Raw genomic sequence first — 26,954 nt, 5'->3', positions numbered from 1 at the left:
ACGTAGGGTGACGTAGGTAGTCGCCAATGGAATTCACTGAAGTCAGCACCGGTGACAACCTACATAATCCTGATGACAACATGCATCATCCTGGCGACTACCTACGACAACACCTACTATTGTCTATTGACCACAAGTGAAACTTCTAATGACCTACCAATGAAGGGCATTGTGCCTGATACAGATTCAAACCGTATGTGGAAAGAATATAATTTGTCTCCGAACCAAGATGATATTGGGAATTGAGCTTTGGCCTAGTTTGGATATGGATCTGCAGATGATGAATGAGTCTGGTTCGATGCATGTATCTGATGTATGGGGACTTTATAACCTACAAAAGGTTATGTCATGCTTTGTATTCAGATCATCTCACTCGGCTGAAAGTGATGCATTACTTGGAATTAAAGACACGCCATTACTGTTGGTTGCAAGCCAGTTGTCACAGACAATAGGTGCAAGAGTAGGCCATTCGGCCCTTCGAGCCAGCAGCGCCATTCAATGTGATCATGGCTGATCATCCCCAATCAGTACCCCGTTCCTGCCTTCTCCCCCACACTCCAAAGACGTGCAGGTTTGTAGGTTAATTGGCTTGGTAAAATTGTAAATTGTCCCTTGTGTGTAGGATAGTGTGAATTTGCGGGGATCGCTGGTCGGCGTGGACTCGATGGGCCGAAGGGTCTGTTTCCGTCCTGTATCTCAAAACTCTAAAGACTAAAGTCTAAATGTTTCCTTACTTCCACCCGAGGATAAAACCAGTGCGTTCACGGGCGTCTTTTAATATTCCTTGGGTTTTTAGTTTATTAGTTTAGAGATAAAGCGCGGAAAGAGGCCCCTTCGGCCCACCGAGTCCGCACCGAACAGCGACCCCTGCACACTACACACACCAAGGACAATTAGCCTACAAACCCGCACGTCTTTGGAGTGTGGGAGAAAACCGGAGCGCCTGGAGAAAACCCACGCAGGTCACGGGGAGAAGGTACAAACTCCGTACGGACCGCACAGGATCAAACCCGGGTCTCTGCCACTGCGAGGCAGCAACTCTACCGCTGCGCCACCGTGACGCCCTTGTTATTCACTGTTATGAATAAGTTTATTGGCCAAGTATTCACATACAAGGAATTCGCCTTGGTGCTCCACCCGCAAGTGACAGCATGACATACAGTGACAGTTAGGAATGACACATAAAACATTAAACATTATTAATAAAACATTATTGATTAAACATGTGGATTAAATAAAATACCAGAGCAAGGCCAGTTATGCAAGGCCAGTGTTGTTAGGGGAGGCACTACAGAAGCAGCTCTTGCCCTGTGAATGTTCCTGTGTGTGATGTTGCCCCAATTACTGCTTCTGATATTCTATTTAAAACAATAATCTTTTTATGAAAATTTGACCTTCGTTTCTTGGTGGTATAGTCTATGATAAATAAATCTGCAGGATAAAATCATCTTAACAGTTTATTAGGCTGTCCTAGTGTAAACCTTTATGGTGTCAACATCTGTCTCACGTCCCTTAATCATCCTCTCTCCCTAGTGGAGTATGTTTAATTGCAGCAGAAACCATGTCCCATCTGGGCAAATATTGATTTTGCTGTCCTCTGTGTGTGCTGTGCCTCCCACTACCCTCGTTGTGTCGAGCAAGCCGTCTCTGCGGCAGCGCAGATAAATGCCCACTCACGCGCCATGTCTCTCAGAATCCTCATTGATAAAATATTGACTGAATTCCCTTGTTTAAGAAAGAACTGCAGATGCTGGAAAAATCGAAAAAATGCTGGAGAAACTCAGCAGGTGAGGCAGCATCTATGGAGCGAAGGAATAGGTGACGCTTCGGGTCGAGACCCCTCTCGAAGACCACATTGTAACACTGATTCTTGGAAGAAGGGTCTCGACCCGAAACGTCGTCTATTCCATCGCTCCATAGATGCTGCCTCACCCGCTGAGTTTCTCCAGCATTTTTTGTCTGCCTTCTGTTGTTAGAATTTCTCCAACATAAAGAGCTCTTTATAAAAGTGATTCACAAATGTAAAATGTCGGGGTCAGATTTTGAATACTAATACACCAAACATTAAAAGTTGAACAAAATAATTTGCTACTTTCTCTCTCCAATTAAAATAAAAATGAGAAAGAGAATGTCAAAACTCGGAGCGATTAATGGAAGGACATTTTTTTTAAATTCCTTTCATATCTCACACTTTGCTATTCAATTTTCCTTCTGTGTTATGGTGTAATTTGTCACCTTGTTCCTAATTTGTCAGTAACAATTTGTCTATTATCCCTTACAATGAATCGACCCGAAACGCCGCCTATTCCTTTGCTCCATAGATGCTGCCTCACCCGCTGAGTTTCTCCAGCATTTTTATCTACGACCAAATTCTCTAGTTCGGCTGAATGTAACTTCAGTCACCTGCCGAGCCTTTCTTAGTGTAGATTAGAGATACAGCGCATGAACAGGCCTCTGTGGCCCACCGAGTCCACACCGACCAGCGATCCCTACACTATCCTACACACACTAGGGACAATTTGCAGTTGTGCCCAAACCAATTAACCTACAAACCTGCACGTCTTTGGAGTGTGGAAGGAAGCCAAAGATCTTGGAGAAAACCCACACAGGTCACAGGGATAAGGTACAAACTCAATACAGACAGCACCCCGTAGTCAGGATGGAACCCGGGTCTCTGGCGCTGTGAGGCAGCAACTCTACCGCTGGGCCACTGTTGCTTAGAGTATATCTTTAATCACTTGCAGAGTCTGATGAATTGTTAGCAGGCCTCGAAATAAATTAATTACCAATGCCTGCACTCTGCTCAAAATGGGAGCATTGAAGACAAAGTGTTGCAGGCAGGAAATTATTGATCGAGGAATTATGTAACCATGCTGCAGATGGAAACTATTGCCTTACCACAGCAGTAACGATGGATTAACTGGGGGAGGTGCAGATGTGACCTTCGATGAATTATACAGCGTAGCCAAGCACATTTCAAGCCTCTCGTAGCGGGGTCAGGCTGCATCAAAAGGAAGTGGCATTACGAGACCCCCAGACCCGATAGAAGTATATAAGCATGAACTCAACTCACCCACGCCTCATCTAAGCCAGGGAAACAACTAACTGCAGATGCTGATTCACAAAAAAAAAAGACACCAAGTGCTGGAGGAGTAACTTGGTGGGCCAGGCAGCGCCTCTGGTGAACATTGGTAGCTGAGGTTTCGGGTTGGGACCCTTCTTCAGACTGACTTAAAAAGTCACCGATCCATGTTCTGCAGAGATGCTGCCTGACCCGCTGAGTTACTCCAGCACTCTGTGAAACGTCACCTATCCATGTTTTCCCCAGATGCTGCCTGACCCGCTGAGTTACTCCAGCACTCTGTGTGTCCCTGTCCCCCCCCCCCCGATCGACGTGGACTCGGTGGGCCGGAAGAAGGGTCTCGATCCAAAACGTCATCCATTCCTCCTCTCCAGAGATGCTGCCATCGAGTCCCGCTGAGTTACTCCAGCATTTTGTATCGATCTTCTAGTGTGAAAGATTGATTGCTGGTCGGCGTGGACTCGTTGGGCCGAGGGGCCTGTTTCCATGCTGCATCTCTAAACTAAAACAAACCTTCCCACCAAAGATGGACACAAAAAAGCAGGAGTAACTCAGCGGGACAGGCAGCATCTCTGGAGGGAAGGAATGGGTGAGGTTTGGGGTTGAGACCCTTCTTCCCAACTCGAAACGTTACCTATTCCTTCGCTGTCCTGCTGAGTTACCCCAGCTTTTTGTGTCTATCTTCGGTTTAACCCAGCATCTGCAGTTCCTTCCTACACTGTTGGCCCTGTCCCACAGTACGAGTTCATTCCAAGAGCTCTCCCGAGTTACAAAAAAAATCAAACTAGTGGTAAGCACAGAGAATGAACGTAGCGTGTACGTCGGAGCTCGAGGACGTCTCTCAGTAGATCGTACCGCTAACGGCAGGTACTCGGGAAGACTCGCTAATGGCAGGTAAGCTCGGGAAGACTCGTGAAGATTTTTCAACATGTTGTAAAATGTCCACGAGAGCCACGAGTACCGACGAGCGGCCATTACGGTAAATCTCCGAGTTAGAATCAGGGCAAACTCGGGGAGAGCTCTTGGAATGAACTCGTACCGTGGGACTGGGCTTTAATTCATTTCCACGTGGACTAACTTGTGACTAATTGCAGCCATTTGTTACTAAGGAACTTTTGCAGGTGCTGTCATTGTAAGCGATAATAGACAAATTGTTACTGACAAATTAGGAAGCAAGGTGACAAATGACACCATAACACAAGAGCAAACTTGAATCGCAAAGTGTGAGATATGAAAGGAATAAAGAATCCTTTTATTAATCACACCGTTTTTGACATTCCTTCTCATTTTTATTTTAATTGGAGAGAGAAAGTAGCAAATTATTTTGTTCATCTTTAATGTCTGGTGTATTAGTATTCAAAATCTGACCCCGACATTTTACATTTGTGAATCACTTTTATAAAGGGCTCTTTATGTAATTGAGATTCTAACGATAGAAGGTAGACAAAAAATGCCGGAGAAACTCAGCGGGTGAGGCAGCATCGATGGAGCGAAGGAATAGGCGACGTTTCGGGTCGAGATCCTTCTTCAAGAGTCAGTGTCACAATGTGTTCTTGGAGAAGGGTCTCGACCCGAAACCTCACCTATTCCTTCGCTCCATAGATGCTGCCTCACCTGCTGAGTTTCTCCAGCATTTTTGTCCACCTTCGATTTTTTTCCAGCATCTGCAGTTCTTTCTTAAACACTAATGACAGAAGGGATGTGATCACACACAGAGATTTGGTTACAGAAGGAAGAGATGAAAGCAAGGTTGTTTAGAGGCCCTTGTCGTTGAGTATATTATCACGTGAATGCAGTGCCTTTGATTTCAGCGTTGTCCTTCAGCTAACTCTGTTCACAGTCCTGTGATATTGCCCTGCTAAGATTCATCAACTGGTCAGATGAATCATCTCGGATTTTTTAATCAGGCGACGAGAGATACTGTTCAATCAAATTTAAATTCTTCCAGGGTCTTATTGAAAGGATATTTTAAAATTCAGGAGCAGAATTCACTGGCATGACTCACCACAATTAACAGTGCAGTATCGATTATAGACTGCCCCTTCCATGCCCAGGCTGCAGTTACTCAGAAAATATTCCTTGTCATGATTTAGTCATTAGTTTTTCAAGATTTTGTCTTTTTCCCAAGATGAAGTGTTTAGAAGCTCTGGTGGAACAGGGCAGTGACTTACAATGGTCACTGTGCCCCTTCTAGTGTCTCGAAACAAGGAACTGCAAAGGGGAAGTACAACAGTTCATGGTTCATCAGTCACTGAAAGTAAGCATGCAGGTACAGCAGGCAGTGAAGAAAGCCAATGGCATATAATAACCATATAACAATATAACAATTACAGCACGGAAACAGGCCATCTCGGCCCTACAAGTCCGTGCCGAACAACTTTTTACCCGTAGTCCCACCTGCCTGCACTCATACCATTCCCTTCTCATCCATATGCCTATCCAATTTATTTTTAAATGATACCAACGAACCTGCCTCCACCACTTCCACTGGAAGCTCATTCCACACCGCTACCACTCTCTGAGTAAAGAAGTTCCCCCTCATGTTACCCCTAAACTTCTGTCCCTTGATTCTGAAACATGTCCTCTTGTTTGAATCTTCCCTATTCTCAAAGGGAAAAGCTGGTCCACATGTTGGCCTTTATAACAAGAGGAGTTGAGTACAGGAGGAAAGAGGTCCTTCTGCAGTTGTATAGGGCCCTAGTGGTAACACTTGGAGTATTGTGTGCAGTTTTGGTCTCCTAATTTGAGGAAGGACATACTTGCTATTGAGGATGTGCAGCATAGGTTTACAAGGTTAATTCCCAGGATGGCAGGACTGTCATATGCTGAGAGAATGGAGCAGCTGGGCTTCTATATTCTGGGTTTTAGATGGATGAGAAGGGATCTTATTGAAACATATAAGATTATTAAGGGTTTGGACACATTAGAGGCAGGAAGCATGTTCTTGATGTTGGGGGAGTCCTGAACCAGGTGCCACAGTTTAAGAATAAGGGGTAAGCCTTTTAGAACGGAGACGTGGAAACACTTTTTCACACAGAGAGTTGTGAGTCTGTGGAATTCTCTGCCTCAGAGGCTGGTGGAGGCCAGTTCTCTGGATACTTTCAAAAGAGAGCTAGATAGGGCTCTCAAAGATAGCGGAGTCAGGGGCTATGGGGAGAAGGCAGGAACGGGGTACTGATTGTGGATGATCAGCCATGATCACATTGAATGGCGGTGCTGGCTTGAAGGGCCGAATGGCCTACTCCTGCACCTGTTGTCTATTGTCTAGTGACGCTACGTGGAGGAAATAACTGCAGATGCTGGTTTAAACTGATGATAGACACAACATGCTGGAGCAACTCAGCGGGACAGGCAGCATCTCTGGAGAGAAGGAACGGGTGATGTTTCGGGTCGAGACACTTCTTCAGTCTGATTAGTTTAGCTCAGCGTCAGGTTAGGCACGGACGTTGTGGGCCGAAGGGCCTGTTCCTGTGCTGTACTGTTCTGCGACAGACGAGGTCAAATACGTCCCCTTCATCCCGAAGCTTTCCAATCAATTTTCCATCAGCATCTGTTGTTGATTGTGGATGAAAAGATTCCCGTTGAAGAGGGAGTGACCTGGGATTCCCATCGGACTCCTCTGTGGTGCCGTGGTCAATTATTCGCTGGGTGGCATGGCAACCAATGACCGCAAAGTGCCGACGGCATTTCTGAAATCGTCGCGGCATATTGTGTATTAAACGAATGAGACCAGCCCTCTCTGGAAATGGGAACTGGGCAGAATACAAAGATGCTCGCCCCATTGTACAATGTGTTCTTGCTCACCCCCTTTGCCCAATTTATAGTGTCATAGAGTGATACAGTGTGGAAAGAGGCCCTTCAGCCCAACTTGCTCACACCGGCCAACATGTCCCAGCTACACTAGTTATAGAGTGATACAGTGGGGAAACAGGCCCTTCAGCCCAACTTGCCCACACCGGCCAACAAGTCCCATGTTTGGCCCATATCCCTCCAAACCTGTCCTATCCATGAACCTATCTAGCTGCTTCTTAAACTTTGGGATAGTCCCGGCCTCAACTACCTCCTCTGGCAGATTGAACCATACACCCACCGCCCTTTGTGTGGAAAAGTTACCCCCTCAGATTCAATAGACAATAGACAATATGTGCATGAGTAGGCCATTCGGCCCTTTGAGCCAGCACCACCATTCAATGAGACCATGGCTGATCATCCCCAATCAGTACCCCGTTCCTGCCTTCTCCCCCTATCCCCTGACTCCGCTATTTTTAAGAGCCCTATTTAGCTCTCTCTTGAAAGTATCCAGAGAACCAGCCTCTGAGGCAGAGAATTCCACAGACTCGCAACTCTCTGTATGAAATTTCAAGAGAGAGTTAGATAGAACTCTCAGGGATAGCGGAGTCAGGGGATATGGGGAGAAGGCAGGAACGGGGTACTGATTGTGGATGATCAGCTATGATCACATTGAATGGCGGTGCTGGCTCAAAGGGCTGAATGTCCTACTCCTGCACCTATTGTCTATTGAATCTTTCCGCTATGGAACTAGTTTTGGAGTAGGGTGTGGACCATGTAACACTGGCTTCATGCATTTAAAATGAATGTGTTGAGAGTCATCGTCAAAGGCCAGGGATGCTTAAAGAAATGTCCAGCCTGATATATAGTCACTGAGTTTACATATGTCCTTGACTTCTGCCTGGGAACAACCAGAGACGTCAACGCGACAAATGGCTGAACATTCATCTTGTTAAATTAAAAGCAGTCCCCAGGGCAATACCCCATTCCACAACCTGAATAGATTAAGTGTCCAGAAATAAAGCTATATTCTACCCGCCATATGACGGGTCTCGACCAGAAACGCCACCCATTCCTTCTCTCGAGAGATGCTGCCTGTCCCGCTGAGTTACTCCGGCATTTTGTGTCTATCTTCGATTATTCCCTCGCACCAATGAAGTTCCCGAAAATTAAAATGAATTGTCCACAGATTACTCAAAACACATTGGATCTGCAGACATTTTTAGCCATTACATTTGGTCAGTAATTGAAAGCTAACTTTGATCTGGCTCAACAAATCTTCAATTTACACCCACAAGAAAGACAAAGACCTTTCCATTAATATGCCATTTTTCACATCGCGGCAATATCTAAAAGCACCCTGCAGACAATTCATTACATTTCATATAGTCATTGGACAAAGTGGTTCACAAACAGAAAAATCAATGTATATCCTCGCCTTCTCTCGAATTAATTGACTCATCTTCAGAGTAGTAGATTAATACATCATTGCTTTGAATTAGATGTTCTTATTTATATTCACTTTTAAGTCATTGGCAAAATTAACCACCCTAAGATAGACACACAGGAGCTGGAGTAACTCAACGGGTCAGGCAGCATCTCTGGAGAACATGGACAGGTGACGTTTCACAGAGTGACAATAGACAATAGGTGTAGGAGTAGACCATTCAGCCCTTCAAGCCAGCACCACCATTCAATGTGATCATGGCTGATCATCTCCAATCAGTACCCCGTTCCTGTCTTCTCCCCATATCCCCTGACTCTGCTATTTTTAGGAGCCCTATCTAGCTCTCTCTTGAAAGCATCCAGAGAACCTGCCTCCACCGTCCTCTGAGGCAGAGAATTCCACAGACTCACCACTCTCTGTGAGAAAAAGTGTTTCCTCGTCTCCGTTCTAAATGGCTTACTCCTTATTCTTAAACTGTGGCCCTTGTTCTGGACTCCCCCAACATCGGGAACATGTTTCCTACCTCTAGCATGTCCAAGCCCTTAACAATCTTATATGTTTCAATGGGATTTCCTCTCATCCTTCTAAACTCCAGAGTGTACAAGCCCAGCTGCTCCATTCTCTCAGTGCTGGAGTAACTCAGCAGGTCAGGCAGCATCTGTGAAGAATGTGGATAGGTGACGTGTCACAGAGTGCTGGAGTAACTCAGCGGGTCAGGCAGCATCTGGGGAGAACATGGATAGGTGACGTTTCGGGTCGAGAGTCGAGACCCTTCTTCAGACTGGTTCCCACCCTAAGAATTGATGTTGTGAAAGAATGGGATTACATATAAATATCAAGTTGAAGGAAAGTTTCCAATATCGGCATAATCAACTGATATAATATACCAATACTCAATAAGGCATTGAGATGTCCCCGAAGGCAAGACAATGATCAAAAATTCCATCTCTAATTCAAGACATTTTTAATGTAACTTACAGACAATCTCATATACATTTATAGGTTAGTTTAGAGATACAGCATGGAAACAGGCCATTCGGCCCACCGAGTCCACGCCGACCTTCGATCGATCACCCGTTCACACGAGTTCTATGTTATCCCACTTTCTCATCCATTCCCTATACACTAGGGGGCAATTAACCTACGAACCCACACGTCTTTGGGATGTGGGAGGAATCCGGGGCACCCGGAGGAAACCCACGCGGTCAAGGGGGGAGAACGTGCAAACTCCACACAGACAGCACTCAAACACAGGCTTGAACCTAGATCTCTGGTGCTGTGATCTCTGGTGCTCTGAGGCTCCACCTGCCGCATCACCATGCCGACCTCAACGCGTCTCCTCTTTGACAATCACTTTCACTAATAGTTTTAATGTAAGCATTTAACTGTTTAATTGCATTTAAGCACCAAATATATGAGGCTCTTTACAATGCACTGGTACACAGCTGCTGTACTGCTTACAATTTAATCACCTAACGTAGATAAAGCACAGCAATTAGCTAATCATCAACTTGTATGTTGCAGCAATAGTGCTTATCAGGTTAAAAACCTGCCGAAGGGCCCATTTAAACTAGTGGCCATTTTCAGACAATGAATTCATGGAAAGTTGAGAGTTATATGCAAATAAAATGCCATTGTGTGCATCACAAATGTGGAGGGCAGTACCAAGTACTACATGCATCAGCTCGTTTAACATAAAGTTACATAATATGTAAATATAAATAGGTGGGGGGGGGTAGTTCACCCGTGGCTCCCCCGACCACGGGTGAACAACAGAGGAGGATGACTGAAATTTGGTGCCTTCCCTAACAGTGGCAAACTTTGATCCCGCTGTGTGGGGATGTCTGTGTTAAGGGCTATCGTGTTCTGTGCTCTTTTTTATTCGTATGGCTGTACGGTGACCACACATTTCACTGTACCAATTGGTACGTGACAATAAATGTCTCTTGTCTTGTCCACTGCTGGTAGACCAGCCAGCACCAGAGACCCAGGTTCCATCCTGACCATGGGTGCTGTTTATGTGTGGAGTTTGTACTTTCCCTCGGTGACCTGCATGGGTTTTCTCCGGGTGCCCCCGTTTCCTCCCACGCTCCAAAGACGCGCGGGTTTGTAGGTTAAGTGGTAGAATTTTCCCCCGGCGCGTAGGTGGGATAACGGAGAAACGCCCACAAAGCCTTGGGCACGTTTACTGAATGAATGAAAGGAGCTGGTGAAAAAATTCCAGCTGGGCGGAGTGGGGCAGGACCCCTTCATTGTGCACTTAAAAAACATGTCTTGTTCAAAACAGCAGAAACGTACCTCAATCTCTTTACAACTGAAAGCAAATTAAATCTGGGACACGGTCCAGAAACGAAATAGATTCTTCAAAAAAAATAATTGTAACATGATGTCTTTCTTGTGACATTGCTCCATCCTTAACCTCAGCGCTCTTTAGTGGAGGCACGGGTCCCAGAGCAGTACAAGAACTCTCCTCCACCCAACGCAACCAGTAGTCACATTTTAACCATTCCTCCACCAGTGCTTTAGATCTTGTGTTTCAGAAAGCAGGAATATTTCAGAGCTGGGATTGAATTGATTGGAAGGACGATCTTGGATGGGGTACCTTGGTCGGCATGGGCAAGTTGGGCTGAAGGGCCTGTTTGCCATGCTGGAGGACTCCATTCCTTGATGATTACAAGATACACCTCAGAAACTGGCCCTTCTTCGTCCCGCCGAGTCCGTGCCGACCAGCGACCCCGGCACACTATGTTGTCCCACTTACGCGACCTTTACAGGCGACTGTCGGCACCTGTGATAGGTCGCCAAAATTCAGCGTTGACCAGAAAGACACTACGACTCTTCGGAGGCCTCTCACGACCATACAGCTGTACGGTTGTAAGAGGTCTCCTATGGTTGTGAGAGGTCTCCAAAGAGTCGTTGCGTCTTTCTGGTCGTCGCCGGATTTTCAACATGTTGAAAATTTTGGCGACCTATCACGGGTGCCGGCAGTCGCCTGTAAAGGGCGCGTAAGTGGGACAGGCCATTAACACTATCCTACACACACCAAGGACAATTTACACATACACCAAGCCAATTAACCTACAAACCTGTACGTCTTGGGAGTGTGGGAGGAAACTGGAGCTCCTGAAGAAAAACCACATGGTCACAGGGAGGACGTACAAACTCCGTACAGATGGCACCCGTAGTCAGGATGGATCCCGGGTGTCTAGTGCTGTGAGGCAGCGACTCTACCGCTGCGCAACTGTGTTGAAATAACCCTATCGCTAAATGTTCAAAAGAACTGTTTAAGAAGGAACTGCAGGTGCTGGAAAAATCGAAGGTAGACAAAAATGCTGGAGAAACTCAGCGGGTGAGGCAGCATCTATGGAGCGAAGGAATAGGTGACGTTTCGGGTCGAGACCATTCCTCAGTCTCTTCATTCCATTATTGCTGCCTCACCCGCTGGGTTTCTCCAGCACTTCGGTGAAAGGATCTGGTAATTTGCAATTTTTGTAGAGAATTTTGCAATTAGTATTTAAGGCACAGGCTTGCTTTGTGTGAATGTAAAACGGGGGCTGGAGCTGAAAGTCAATTGATCTCATGTACACGATGACACGCTAGGAAATCTACACACTTGGTGAAAACAGCCTTAGAACCAACCTCATCAAACCCATGGTTTAATTCAAAAGTTTGCAATTAATTTCAGCTTTTTCTTTAATTTAACTTTGCCGATGAATTAATTTCCTGCTGATTTAAAGGCGTTGACAACGTCTGCAGTCCCTCTGGTTTTTGTTAATTCAACCTACAGACGTAGGCAGCTCGTTCATTACAACAAGATGCACTGCCTCAGGCGATGCATTCGCAGCATGCCGTACATATATTCATTAAATCATTTCATTACTTTCATTTGTATGAAACATACCATAGGAACTGCAGATATTTTTATTGCACTCCAGTATTCGGAAGCTATGCTGTTGGGCATATTTCTGAAATTATTAAAACAAAGAAATGTCCTTATTAAACCGAGGACTGGACAGGTTATGTCCACAAACATCTTTGCATCAAACACAATGGCGAGAGACTTATTATTGGCTGGCGCAGCGGTAGAGTTGCAGCCTCACGGAGACCCAGAGACCCGGGTTTGATCCTGGCCTCGGGTGCTGTCTGTACGGAGTTTGTACGTTCTCCCCGTGACCTTGCGTGGGTTTTCTCCGGGTGCTTCAGTTTCCTTCCACACTCCAAAGACGTACAGGTTTTTAGGTTAATTGGCTTGGTATAAATGTAAATTGTCCCTAGTGTGTGGGATGGCGTTAGTGTACAGGGATTGTTGGTCGGCACGGACTCGATGGGTTGAAGGGTCTGTTTCTGCACTGTATTGCTGAACTAAACTAAGTGAAATATCCTTTATGCAGAGGGGAAAAATAGATATTGCTTCGAAAGTCTGAAGGCGTGTGTAAATATTTAAAGATTTGTAAATGTATTTAGGAGCAGAAAGGCTTGGTTTAATCATTCAAGAATTACAGTTATAGTGTGATACAGCACGGAAACAGGCCCTTCAGCCCAACCTGCCCATGCCGACCAACATACCCAATCTACACTAGTCCCACCTGCCTGTGTTTGGCCCATATCCCTCCAAACCTTTCCTATCCATGTTCCTGTCCAAATGTCCTTGTTCATCAGTCACTGAAAGTAAGCATGCAGGTACAGCAGGCAGTGAAGAAAGCGAATGGCATGTTGGCCTTCATAACAAGAGGAGTTGAGTATAGGAGCAAAGAGGTCCTTCTGCAGTTGTACAGAGCCCTAGTGAGACGACTCCTGGAGTATTGTGTGCAGTTTTGAGGAAGGACATTCTTGCTATTGAGGGAGTGCAGCGTAGGTTCACAAGGTTAATTCCCGGGATGGCGGGACTGTCATATGCTGAGAGAATGGAGCGGCTGGGGTATACTCTGGAATTTAGAAGGATGAGAGGATATCTTATTGAAACACATAAGATTATTAAGGGTTTGGATACGCTAGAGGCAAGAAACATGTTCCCGATGTTGGGGGAGTCCAGAACCAGGGCCCATAGGTTTAAGAATAAGGGGTAAGCCATTTAGAACGGAGATGAGGAAACACTTTTTCATACAGAGAGTTGTGAGTCTGTGAAATTCTCTGCCTCAGAGGGCGGTGGAGGCCGGTTCTCTGGATATTTTCAAGAGAGAGCTAGATAGGGCTCTTAAAGATAGCGGATACAGGGGATACAGGGAGTAGGCAGGAACGCGATACTGATTGTGGATGATCAGCCATTGGTGGTGCTGGTGCTGGCGGTGCTGGCTCGAAGGGCCAAATGGCCTACTCCTGCACCTATTGTCTATTGCTTTTAAATGCTGTTATAATACCTGCCTCAAGTACCTCCTCTGGCAGCTAGTTCCAAACACCCAGCATCCTCTGTGTGGAAAAAGTTGCCCCTCAGGTTCCTATTAATTCTTGCCCCTTTCTCATTAAACCTCTCTCCCCTGTTTCTTGATTCCACTACTCCGGGTAAAAGACTCTTTTACCTGATCAATTCCGGGCACGAATTTGTACCCCAGTTGGGCTGTAAATACAGACATGATATTGTGCAATACCTTCTTGGCAGAACACGTCACAGATGTATGTACCGTTTCACAGACGCAAGCTGGTGAAGTGTCAGGCATGATGTGATAACCTACGCAAGGCTGTTTAAAAGAAATTAACTATTACACAAACAGCTTTGCGTTCAAAAAGGATATCTTGGTGCGATGATCAAAGGAGTGTTTGCAAAATGAGACGCCAGCAACCACAGTTGCTAGACTGAAGAAGGGTCTCGACCCGAAACGTCACCTATTCCTTCGCTCCATAGATGCTGCCTCACCCGCTGAGTTTCTCCAGCATTTTTATATCTACCACAGATGCCGGAATGTTGAGCAAAGTGCTGGAGGAACTCAATGGGTCAGGCAGCATCTCAGTAAATAGTGATAATATCTCAAGACAGACACAAAATGCTGGAGTAACCCAGCGGGACAGGCAGCATCTCTGGAGAGAAGGAATGGGTGAGGTTTCGGGTCGAGACCCTTCTTCAAGTCCTTTGTCTCGACCTGAAATGTCACCCATTCCTTCTCTCCAGAGATGCTGCCTGTCCCGCTGAGTTACTCCAACACTTTATGTCTACCTTCGGTTGAATAGGTGCAGGAGTAGGCCATTTGGCCCTTCGAGCCAGCACTGCCATTCAATATGACCATGGCTGATCATCCAGAATCAGTACCCCCCCGTTCCTGCCTTCTCCCCATATCCCTTGATTCCTATAGCCCAAAGAGCTAAATCTAACTCACTTGAAAGCATCGAGTAAATCGGCCTCCACTGCCTTCTGTGGCGTCACTGGGGATGGAATGCCTTTGGTGTGTGGCAGGATTCTGGAAGGCGTTTGGTGCAGGAGATAGGTGCTGACACGGGTCAGATTAGAGAGGAATGAGTTCTCTGTGGGGAACGTGTTTGTTGAGGTGCCTCTCTGTCCATGGTTTCTATTTCCATCGCCGTGGTGATAGTTGACGTCAGTCGCGTATCGGAGCAAAGCTCTCATTAAGCTTTCACTGTCTAAGATAAAAACGGATAATAGCAACGTTATCACGGCAGCACTGGTAGAGCAGCTGCCTCACTGCGCCAGAGACCCCGATTCGATCCTGACCTCGGGCGCTGTGTGTGTGTGTGTGTGTGTGTGTACGTGTCTTCCCGTGACCTGCGTGGGTTTTCTCCAAGGTCTTGTGTTTATATCTGTACGTTCCAGAGTGTATGTGTGTGTGTATATATATGTGTGTGTGTGTGTGTGTGTGTGTGTGTATATATGTGTGTGTGTGTGTGTGTATATGTGTGTGTATATATGTGTATATATATGTGTGTGTGTGTGTGTGTGTGTATGTATGTGTGTGTGTGTGTGTGTGTGTGTGTGTGTGTGTGTGTGTGTGTGTGTGTGTGTGTGTGTGTGTGTGTGTGTGTGTGTGTATATATGCGTGTGTGTGTGTGTGTGTGTGTGTGCGCGTGTGTGTGTGTGTGTGTGTGTGTGCGTGTGCGTGTGTGTGTGTGCGTGTGTGGGTGTGCGAGTGTGTGGGTGTGTGCGTGTGTGTGTGTGTGCGTGCGTGCGTGTGGAGTTTGCACATTCTCCCTGTGACCGCGTGGGTTTCCTCCGGGTGCTCCGGTTTCCTCCCACATCCCAAAGATGTGACTGCGCGTGTTTGTGGGTTAATCGGCCCCTCTGTACATTGCCCCCTCTAGTGTGTAGGGTGGATGAGAAAGTGGGATAATGTGGAACGAGCGTGAACGGGTAGAGTTGCTGCCCTGCAGCGCTAACGGCGCCAGAGACCCGGGTACGATCCTGACCTTACTTGTCTGTACGGAGTTTGTGTGCACAGGTTAATTAGCTTGGTATAAATGTAAGAATTGTACCCAGTGTGTGTAGGGTAGTGTTAGTGTGCCGTGATCGCTGGTCGGCGCGGACTCGGTGGGCCAAAGGGGGCCTGTTCTCCAAAACTAACATCTCCGATGAAGTCGGCGAGGTTTATTTTGTACCACTCACTACATCTGTGAAGCCGAGATTCTGGGAAAGCCTTGGCTCGCTACTTATTCCTCTCGACATGGGAGACCATGAAGGCACCGCCCGATCCTGCAAGTCTTTGGAACTCACTTACGGAGTCTGTGGCCAGAGAGCTAACCACTTCAACATGCACACTGATCAGTGCCATAGATATTTCACACACGCAGGGGGAGGGTTTGCGAACATTGTCTGCAAGTTGGCCCCGCTGTGAAGCCAAGGAATGAATCTTAAAGTCATTGAGTTTAATGTGCAGGGAGGAACTGCAGTTACACCAAAGATAGACACAAAAAGCTGGAGCAGTTCAACGGGACAGGCGGCATCTCTGGAGAGAAGGGGTGCATGGACAAGTTGGTCTAAAAGGCTGTCTGACTATGACTCTAAAAAGAATTTCCTTCCCAATTGGACAATGCTTTGCTTTGTTGTTACTTTTTATTCGCTAACAATGATCTTTCTACAATTTCCTTGATCACATTCCCTTTGCTTTTATTTTCACACCTTTCACTTCCTTATCTCTGTATCTCCCTCTCCCCGATTCTCACTGAGCAGATGAAATGTGCAGGAAGGAACTGCAGATGCTGATCTGAAGAAGTCTTCTGGAGTCTGAAGAAGGGTCTCCACCCGAAACGTCACCCTTTCCTTCTCTACGGAGATGCTGCCTGTCCCGCTGAGTCACTCCAGCATCTTGAGTTTAATGTAGAGTTTAGAGATACAGCATGGAAACAGGCCCTTCGTCCCACCAAGTCTGTACCGACCAGCTGTAACCATTCACGCTAGTTCTATGTTGTCCCACTTTCTCGTCCCCTCCCTACACACTAGGGACAATTTACAGGAGCCAATTTACCTACAAACCCGCACGTCTTTGGGATGTGGTAGGAAACTGGAGCACCCGGAGAAAACCCATGCAGTCACAGGGAGAACGTGCAAACACCATACAGGCAGCACCCACGGTCGGGATCGAACCTGGGTCTCTGGAGCTGTGAGGCAGCAACTCTACCGCTGAGCCACCGTGCCGTCCTGAATAGTCATAAGGGCCTGTCCCACTTTCATGACCTAATTCACGACCTTTTTTACTCGTGGACATTTTTCATCAGGCTAGAAAAAACGCCCCGACCTACTTGATGCCACGAGTACCTACGACCAGCATCACGACCTGCTACGACCTCCTACGCCCTCGTGACGACCATGCTGCGAATATGAGTCAAGGGCAAACTCGGAAGAAGTCGTGAATTAGGTTGTGAAAGTGGGACAGACCCTATAGAGACATCCCGCACGGAAACTGCAAGAGCTGTCCTGAACTACTATCTACCTGATCTATTCCTCTCATCATCTTATACAACTCAATCTATAAGAGAGCGCCACACTGCAGCATCTAAAGCCAGGGAGGAAATATCCGCCAGGCTTTACATAAGCCACTCATTTTTGTTACTTTAATCCGACTTCAGAAAGAGTGGTTAGTCACGCAGGCATTTGACAACGTGTACTGACTGCAGCATGAAGGAAGGGCCATGGAGTCGATGTAGCTGTGAGTGTATGTAAGTAATGTTCGCAGCCCGTAACATCGCATGTACTTGGCAGCTATGATGTGACTGGATGGTTCCCAGATTTCATCACCACGAATGTGGATGCTCTACCTTGGACACATGGACAACGTTTTACAATTTCCTCTACTGCTTTTATTTGGCGAGGTTCTGAGTTAACAGTCAAACCACAGAAAGCTGGCTCCACCGTTGACAAGCATTCAGTGGAGAATAGACTTACATTGCGATTTAGTCAAGAGTTAAGAGTGTTTTATTGTCATGTGTCCTAGACAGAACAATGACATTCTTACTTGTAGCAGCGCGCGCGGCAGAATATGGAAACATAGCGCACTCTTCTTGCGAATGAAACATAAATAAGCCAAAGGAATAGTTTGATCTCAAGCCGGGTGTTGGCTCTGTTGGCGTCAATGTCTGCCAGGCCCTGACAGAGCTTCATTTGGTGGGTGGTAGAGCGGGCACCCAGAGATGACATGGTTGGCTGTCTTGTTCACAGTGTAGTATACTGTAAACAGTATAATAAATGAGGAAAAAAGTTCAGTGTGGGTGATATACACACACACGCATATACACGCACACGCACACACACTCGCACACATACTCGCACACATACACACACACACACACACACACACACACACACACACACACACACACACACACACACACACACACACACACACACACACACACACACACACACACACACACACACACACACACACACACACACACACACACACACATTCACACATACTCACACACACACACACACACACACACACACACACACACACACACACACACACACACACACACACACACACACACACACACACACACACACACACACACACATGTATATATATATAAATGTATATATATGCGTATATATAAGAAGATTCACACAAAATGTTGGAGCAACAGAGAGGCAGCATCTCTGGACAATAGACAATAGGTGCAGGGTAGGCCATTTGGCCCTTCGAGCCAGCACCGCCATCAATGTGATCATGGCTGATCATCCACAATCAGTACCCCGTTCCTGCCTTCTCCCCATATCCCCTGACTCCGCAATCTTTAAGAGCCCTATCTAGCTCTCTCTTGAAAGTATCCAGAGAGAAGGAATGGGTGATGTTTTAGGTTGAGATCCTTATTTCTGAAGAAGGGTCTCGACCCGAAACGTCACCTGTTCCTTCTCTCCAGAGATGCTGCCGAGACGCTGAGGTACTCCAGCATTTTGTGTCTTATCTTTGATTTAAACCAGCATCTGCAGTTCCTTCTCTCACAAAGAATGTTATGAGTTGGGGCAGGGGCAGGGTTGAGTCGTGGTCAGGGGGTGGAAGAACTAACTGGAGTCCGGGCAGCTCTTATTGGGCTGCGGAAATATACCAGGTTCAACGAGAGAAACCGCTCCTTCCGAAACGGCATTTCATCTCCAGGGTCAACCGGGTAGAGCCCCTGCCTCACGACGCCAGAGACCCCGGTTCGATCCTGACTACGGGTGCTGTCTGTACGGAGTTTGCACCTTCTCCCCGTCACCTGCGTGGGTTTCCTCCGGGCGCTCCGGTTTCCTCCCACATCCCAAAGACGTACAGGTCTGTTGGTTAATTGTGTCGGGAGTGGATGAGAAAAGCGGGATAACATGGAACTAGTGTGTGAGCGGGTGATCGCTGGTCGGCGCGGACCCGGTGGGCCGAAGGGCCTGTTCCCGTGCTGTATCTATTCAACTGATTGATTCAACCTGTGCCCTGAGGCGGACCTCTGTGGAATTTCAAACACATTAATTCTCAGGAATCCCTGGCAAGGGGAAGCGGCGTGCTTTGCCAGAAGCATTGAAGGATTTGTGGTGGTTACACTGTGATTTGCCGGTCGGTGCTTGCCAGCAACCAGTGAAGTGCTTTGTCACCAGTCCGTTGCCAGAGAATTTGTCCACATTGGCAGTCATTGCGTTGCGTGCGAGGAAACTTTAACAGAGGTAGGCGTTCCCTTCCTTGTATCAGTACATGCACACTACTGGCTCCTGCAGAGTTGTCCTTTTAGAGATACAGCACGGAAACGGGCCCTTTGTTCCACTGGGTCCGCGCCAAACAGCAATCTACAATCACATATTACAATCACTCCACACTTAAATCTCTACTCCTACAGCAACATTTCTTGCCCCACTTACGTGATTTTTTCGGCGACTGCCGGCACCCGTCATAGGTTGCCGAAAATTTTCAACGTGTTGAAACTCCAGCAGCAACCAGAACAAGGTACGGCTCTTTGGGCGGCTACTCACGACTATACAGGCTTCACCTCGCGACATGTTGCCTGTACGGTCGTGAGTCGTCTCCTAGTCACCCAAAGAGACGTAGCGTCTTTCTGGTCACCGCTGAATTTTCAACATTTCAAAATTTTGGCGACCTGTGACAGGTGCCGGCAGTCATGGAGAAAGTCACGTATGTGGTACACGGCCATTACTTTAACTTTGACCCACGGACTATCCTTGATCGGACTTTGCTGGCTTTACCTTGCATTAAATGTTATTCCGTTATCATGTATCTGTACACTGTGAATGGCTCGATTGTAATCATGTATTGTCTTTCCGCTGACTGGCTAGCACGCAACAAAAGCTTTTCACCGTACCTCGGTACACGTGACAATGAACTAAACTGTATAACTATGGTAAGACACAAAAAGCTGGAGTAACTCAGCAGGACAGGCAGCATCTCTGGAGAGAAGGAACGGGTGACGTTTTGGGTCGGGTCTGAAGAAGGGTCTCGACCAGAAACATCACCCATTCCTTCTCTCCAGAGACGCTGCCTGTCCCGCTGAGTTGCTCCCAACATTTTTGCGTCTGCCTTTGATTGTAATCATGTATAGTCTTCCTGCTGACAGGTATAGCGCGCGACGAAAGCTTTTCACTGTACCTCGGTACACGTGACAGTAAACTAAACTGTATTGGTGTTGTTGTTGTTTTTCTCCAGCGTGCCGCCAGGGGACGTTTAAGTCGCGGCAGGGTGAGGAATCCTGTTTGCCGTGTCCGTCGAACAGTCGCATCAGTTCTGAGGGAGCGACCTTCTGTCCGTGCAAGACTGGCTTCTATCGGGCGGACAGCGATCAGCCGGAGATGGGCTGTACTGGTGAGTCACAAACTCATTCCCGCCACGAGGGGAACGAATGGGTTAACATACGATGAGAGTTTGACAGCGCTGGGCCTGTACTCACTGGAGTTTAGAAGAATGAGGGGGGGGATCTCATTGAAACGTACCGAATAATGAAGAGTGGATGTGGGAGAGTCTAGGACTAGTGGGAGAGTCTAGGACTAGAGGTCACACCCTCAGTATTAAAGAACGTTTCTTTTGCAAACATACAAAGATTAACTTTGCTCACCAAAGTTGTTCCAACTACTGATCATTACAATATTGAGAAGCTGCCTTCCATTGTCTGTACAAAAAGGAACTGCAGATAGACACCGAGTGCTGGAGTAACTTGGCGGGTCGGGCAACATCTCTGGAGAAAAGGGATTTGTGATTCATTCCTTCTGTGAATTGTATGATCTTTAACAGCAGATTCTCACACTATTAGTCTGATGAAGGGTCTCGGCCCGAAACGTCACCTATTCCTTCGCTCCATAGATGCTGCCTCGCCCGCTGAGTTTCTCCAGCATTTTTGTCTACCCTCACACTATTAGCAGTGAGCTTCAAGCCAGAAACACAAGCAATTGGGCAGGACCACTAATTCCAGATTCCTGATTTAAATCTTGGTGCCCTTAACCAAGATCCAACCAAGACGGCACGGTGGTGCAGCGGTAAAACTACTGCCTTACCGCGCCAGAGACCCGGGTTCCATCCTGACTACGGGTGCTGTCTGTACGGGGTTTGTACGTTCTCCCCATGACCTGCGTGGGTTTTCTCCTGGATCTTCGGTTTCTGCCCATACTCCAAATACGTACAGGTTTGTAGGTTAATTGGCTTTGGAATAAATGTAAAATTGTCCCTAGTGTGTGTAGGGTGGTGGTAATGTGCGGGGATTGCTGGTCGGCGCGGACACGGTGGGCCGAATGGGCCTGTTTCTGCACTACCTCTCTAAACTAAACTAAACAATAGACAATAGGTGCAGGAGTAGGCCATTCGGCCCTTTCGAGCCAGTACCGCCATTCAATATGATCATGGCTGATCATCCCCAATCAGTACACTGTTCTTGTCTTCTCTCCATACTCCCTGTCTCCGCTATCTTTAAGAGCCCTATCTAGCTCTCTCTTGAAAGTATCCAGAGAACCGGCCTCCACTGCCCTCTGAGGCAGAGAATTCCACAGACTCACAACTCTCTGTGAGAAAAACATTCTTTCGGCACCAATCAAGTCCAGTTTTGTTAGCGTTAGAGCAGTAATTGCGGAATGTTAGCTGCCTAAACACGGCATAAAATCTCTTGCTTTGAATAGTTTGTCGTCCTAAGTAACAGCTTGTCTTGAGAAGGGCATTAAGATAGACAATGACTTACCAAGAACAAAGACAGACGTTTGAAAATCACTTCCAAGGCTTTTATAATCTTCTCTCTGTTTTCTCTGTGATCCCAAACCCATTAGTTGCTGAGTTTTTATGGCAGCAAAGGGGACATGTCAGGGCCAGATATTTTTATAGTGCCATTGGGATATTTGCAGTTTAATTATCTGGAATGGTAAAAGCACCTCCAGTACATTAATGGCCAATGTGCCAGTCTGTAAATCTTAAGCAAGCACGTCTGTGTCTGTGGGCCGTTACTCAACATTGATTGTAGAGCTGAGCACCTTTCAAACTGGATGTTTACTCTGGCCATGGGAGAGGTTTAGTGCATGGGTACCACCTTACAAAGCTGAAAAACCCCCGATTCCTTTTAACACGTGATCTGATCTCCCCATGTCACCGGGCTTTTAATCACCTTTGCTGAAGTGCGTCTTTCTGCAAACTATTATTTTTCTTGTTCTTTGTTTGGTTCAGTTTAATAGATACGGTGTGGAAACAGGCCCTTCGGCCCCCTGAGTCCATGCATACCAGTGATCCCCGCACTTTAACACTACCCTACACATACTAACGCAGGGATTCCCAACCTTTTTCGTCCTGTTTAACCCAGGCAACTTTAATAGCGCATCACAATGTCATTTCACTTATTTATGAACAACTAATGATGAACAGATACCGGTTTACCAGAATCAAACACAGTCACCGTCAATGAGAACAAAATATGTACAAATCCACAATCAACAAATTTACCCCCTGGAGACATGCGGGACAAGCACTTTCACACGAGGTGCGTAGAGTGCCTGGAACGCGCTGCCAGGGGTGGTGGTGGAGGCTTTTAGACAGGCACATGGATAGGCAGGGATATGGATCACGTGCAGGCAGAGGAGATCATTTTTTCTTGGCATCATGTTCAGCACAGATACTGTGGGCTGAAGGGCCTGTTCCTGTGCTGGACTGTTCACGAAATCACGCACAAATGGGGGCCAGTAATTGTGCAAGTCAGAAATAAGAAGAACATTTGTAACAAGGAACTGTAGATGCTGATTTACATTAAAAACGGACACAATGTACTGGAGTAACTCAGCGGGTCAGGCAGCATCTCTGGAGAACATGGATAGGTGACGTTTCACAGAGTGCTGGAGTAACTCAGCGGGTCAGGCAGCATCTGTGGAGAACATGGGTTTACTTGGCCATGTACCTTCAGGAAGGAGATGAGCAGGGACTTCTTTAGCCAGCGGGTGGTGAATCTGTTGAATTCACTGCCACAGACAGCTGTGGAGGGCAAGTCAATGGATATTTTTAAGGCGGATATTGACGGATTTTTGATTAGTACAGGTGTCAGGGGTTATGGGGAGAAGGCAGGGGAAGGGGGTTCTGAGGGAAAGATAAATCTGCCATGATTGAATGGCAGAGTAGATTTGATGGGCCGGATGACCTAATTCTGCTCCTATAACATATGAACTTATGGCTAGGTGATGTTTCAATAGACAATAGACGATAGGTGCAAGTGTAGGCCATTCGGCCCTTCGAGCCAGCACCGCCATTCAATGTGATCATGGCTGATCATCCCCAATCAGTACCCCGTTCCTGCCTTCTCCCCATATCCCCTATCTTTAAGAGCCCTATCTAGCTCTCTCTTGAAAGTATCCAGAGAACCGGCCTCCACCGCCCTCTGAGGCAGAGAATTCCACAGATTCAGAACTCTCTGTGTGAAAAAGTGTTTCCTCGTCTCCGTTCTAAATGGCTTTGCCCCTGATTCTTAAACTGTTGCCCCTGGTTCTGGACTCCCCCAACATCGGGAACCTGCTGCGGGTTGGGACCATTCTTCAGACTTAATCGGGAAAGTTGCTTTTCAAGTTGTGAGAATCCATTTGCTGCCTTCTACAGAGGTTGAGAAGTGAATAGGCCCTTGCAGCCAGTATCACCATGGGCACCATGGGCACCATGGGCACCACTTTCAACATCCTAGGAGACAAGCCATCTGTTCTTGAGATTGGAGGGCTGTGTAACGTGCCTCTAGTGCGTAAGGAGTGGGTGAGAAAGTGGGATAACGTGGAAACAGGATGCACCTTTAGAAAAGAGTCGAGGAAGAACTTCTTTAGCGGAACTCATTGCCACGGATGGCAGTGGAAGTCGACCCATTGGTATTTTTAAGGTGGGGGTGAACAGATTCTTGATTAGTAGGAGTACAGGTGTCGGAGGTTATGGTGGGGAAGAAGGCAGGAGAATGGGGTTAGGAGGGAGATATTAATGTTTAATGTTTTATGTGTCATTCATAACTATCAATCTATGCCATGTTGTCACTTGCGAGCGGAGCACCAAGGCAAATTCCTTGTATGTGAAAATATGTGAAACGTATTCACTCATGATTGAATGGCGGAGGAGACTCGATGGGCCGAATGGCCTAATTCCGCTTCCATCACTTGTGACCTTATGAACTCGTATTATGAATGGGTGACTCGGTGGGCCAAATCACCTGTTTCCGTGCTGTATCTCTAATCCCCAAACTGGAAATTCTGGTTTATAGCCCAGAGTTGTGTACATAGCACTGCATGGCGGAGTGCCTCACATCTAAGGTGTGCTTCCGTTGAGTTCGTCGCCAATGCCGTGTGGCGTGGTGAATATCAGCGGTTTGAAGGGGAATCTCGACTCCTGCATTACTCATAATGAGAATGGGTGCAGCCAGCGATTTAGAAGGCAAACAATGTGTGGGCCTTTTATTACAAATGGATTTGATTACAGAAGTCTTACTGAAATTCTATTGAGTTTCAGTGAGGCCACAAAGACAGGGTTACGCAGATGTTTTGTTTTCCCCACCGAAGGAAGCCTATGCAAGGAGGGCAATGAAAGTTCAGTCGCCTGATCGCTGGGAGAGGTTTTAGCCCATAAGAACACACTCATTAAAACATACAAAGGTAAACAAAAATGCTTGAGAAACTCAGCAGGTGAGGCAGTATCTATGGAGCGAAGGAATAGGTGACGTTTCGGGTCGAGACCCAGGGGTCTCGACCAGAGACGTCACCTATTCCTTCTGAAGAAAGATCTCGACCCGAAACGTCACTATCTCTCCTGAGAAGGGTCAAAGGGTCATTTCGACCCGAAACGTCACAATTAAAATTGAATCTGAATCCTTTGAATCCATAGCTCCATAGATGCTGCCTCACCCGCTGAGTTTCTCCAGCATTTTTTTGTCTACCTTCGATTTTTCCAGCATTTGCAGTTCTTTCTTAAACATTGAAACATCCAAAATGGTCACAGTGCTTGGCAGAGTCACGGAGCTGTACAGCATGCAAACAGGCCCTTCAGCCCTCCTTCTCCATGCCTCCCAAGTTGGTATACTGGGCTAGTCATAAGGAGTAGGAGTAGAATTAGGCCATTCGGCCCATCAAGTCTACTCCGCCATTCATTCATGGCTGATCTATCTCTCTCTCCTAACCCCATTCTCCTGCCTTCTCCCCGACACCCGTACTAATCAAGACTCTATCCATCTCCACCTAAAACATATCCACTGACCTGCCCTCCACAACCTTCTGTGGCAAAGAATTCCACAGATTCACCACCCTCTGACTAAAGAAATTCCTCCTCATCTTCTTTGTAAGAGAACATCCCTTAATTCTGAGGATATGACTTGTAGTTCTAGACTCTCCCACAAGTGGAAACATCCTCTCTTCATCCACTCTATCCAGACCTATCAATGTTCTGTACATTTCAATGAGGTCCCCCCTCATTCTTCCAAACTGCTTAGTCCCATTTGCCCTCTAAACCCATCCTATCCCTATGTCTGTCCAAATGTCTTCTAACAGTTATAACTGTATCCACATCGACAGCTTCCTCTGGCAGCTCATTCCAGATATGGACGACCCCCTGAGTGAAAAGGTCCTTCTAAAACCTCTCCCCTCCAAACGCAGGTCTGTACCCTCCAGTTTTAGAACCCTCACAGCTTGGAAAAGGGTGGCACGGTGGCGCAGCGGTAGAGTCGCTGCCTCACAGCGTCAGAGACCCCGGGCTTGATCCTGACTATGGATGCTGCCTGCGTGGAGTTTGCACGTAAATTGTCCCTAAAGTGTAGGCTAGCGCTAGTGTACAGGGTGATCGCTGGTCGGCACAGACTCTAGCCGAAGGGGCCTGTTTCCGCGCTGTATCTATAAACTCCAAAATCTAGCACAAAGGACCTCGAAAGGGATGAAAGACGTTGTATGTGATAGAGAATTGAAGAGCTGTTGACACATACAGCTATTAAATGGTATTGAAATAACTAAAGATGAATCTGAAAGATCCCGAAACATCAACAATGTCAAATTTCTGGAAAGTAAAATCAAACTAACCAGTGTATTGTCCCTGCGTACCATTGCTTAAATATTGCTGCCATTTCTGTCAACAAGTGGGGAAAAAAAGATTTGAACAAGTGTAGATAATGGCCGTGAGATTGGCTGCTTCCATCAATGCTTTTATCTTACGATGAAAGATTGGTGTTTGAAATGATATGTTCACATAATGTTAAACAAATGTCCAGCAATACAGATTAGCTTAGTTTAGTTTGGAGATACAGTGCAGAAACAGGTTCTTTGGTTCACTGGGACCGTGATCATCGGGTCATAAGTGATAGGAGCAGAGTTAGGCCATTCGGCCCATCAAGTCTACTCTGCCATTCAATCATTACTGATCTATCTCTCCCTCCTAACCCCATATGCTGACTGGTGATCACCCCTATGCTAGTTCTATCCAACACACACACTAGGGACAATTTGCAGGAGGCAATTAATCTACGAACAATAGACAATAGGTGCAGGAGTAGGCCATTCGGCCCTTCAAGCCAGCACCTCCATTCAATGGCTGATCATCCACAATCAGTACCCCGTTCCTGCTTTCTATGTTTTTGGAGCGTGGGAGGAAACCGAAGATCTCGGAGAAAACCCACGCGGGTCACGGGGAGAGCGTACAAACTCCCGTACAGACAAGCACCCGTAGTCGGGATCGAACCCGGGTCTCTGGAGCTGTGAGCTCTAGCACCGTGCCGCCCCTGGACTGTACTGACCTCTGGAGAACACCAACATAA

At 46.8% G+C, this 26,954-nt stretch overlaps 1 protein-coding gene across 1 annotated transcript in view; it reads left to right on the top strand.

Annotated features, from left to right (window-relative positions):
• Nucleotides 1-26,954, top strand: part of LOC129703628 (ephrin type-B receptor 3-like) — a 109,353-nt gene that overhangs the window by 49,160 nt on the left and 33,239 nt on the right. The window contains 1 exon segment of the mRNA XM_055646237.1: nt 20,384-20,539. Within this exon segment, the coding sequence (XP_055502212.1) occupies nt 20,384-20,539 (156 nt within the window).

Source organism: Leucoraja erinacea, chromosome 14, assembly GCF_028641065.1.
Source record: "Leucoraja erinacea ecotype New England chromosome 14, Leri_hhj_1, whole genome shotgun sequence".
Taxonomy (NCBI): Eukaryota; Metazoa; Chordata; class Chondrichthyes; order Rajiformes; family Rajidae; genus Leucoraja; species Leucoraja erinaceus.
This window is presented reverse-complemented; position numbering and strand designations above follow the sequence as displayed.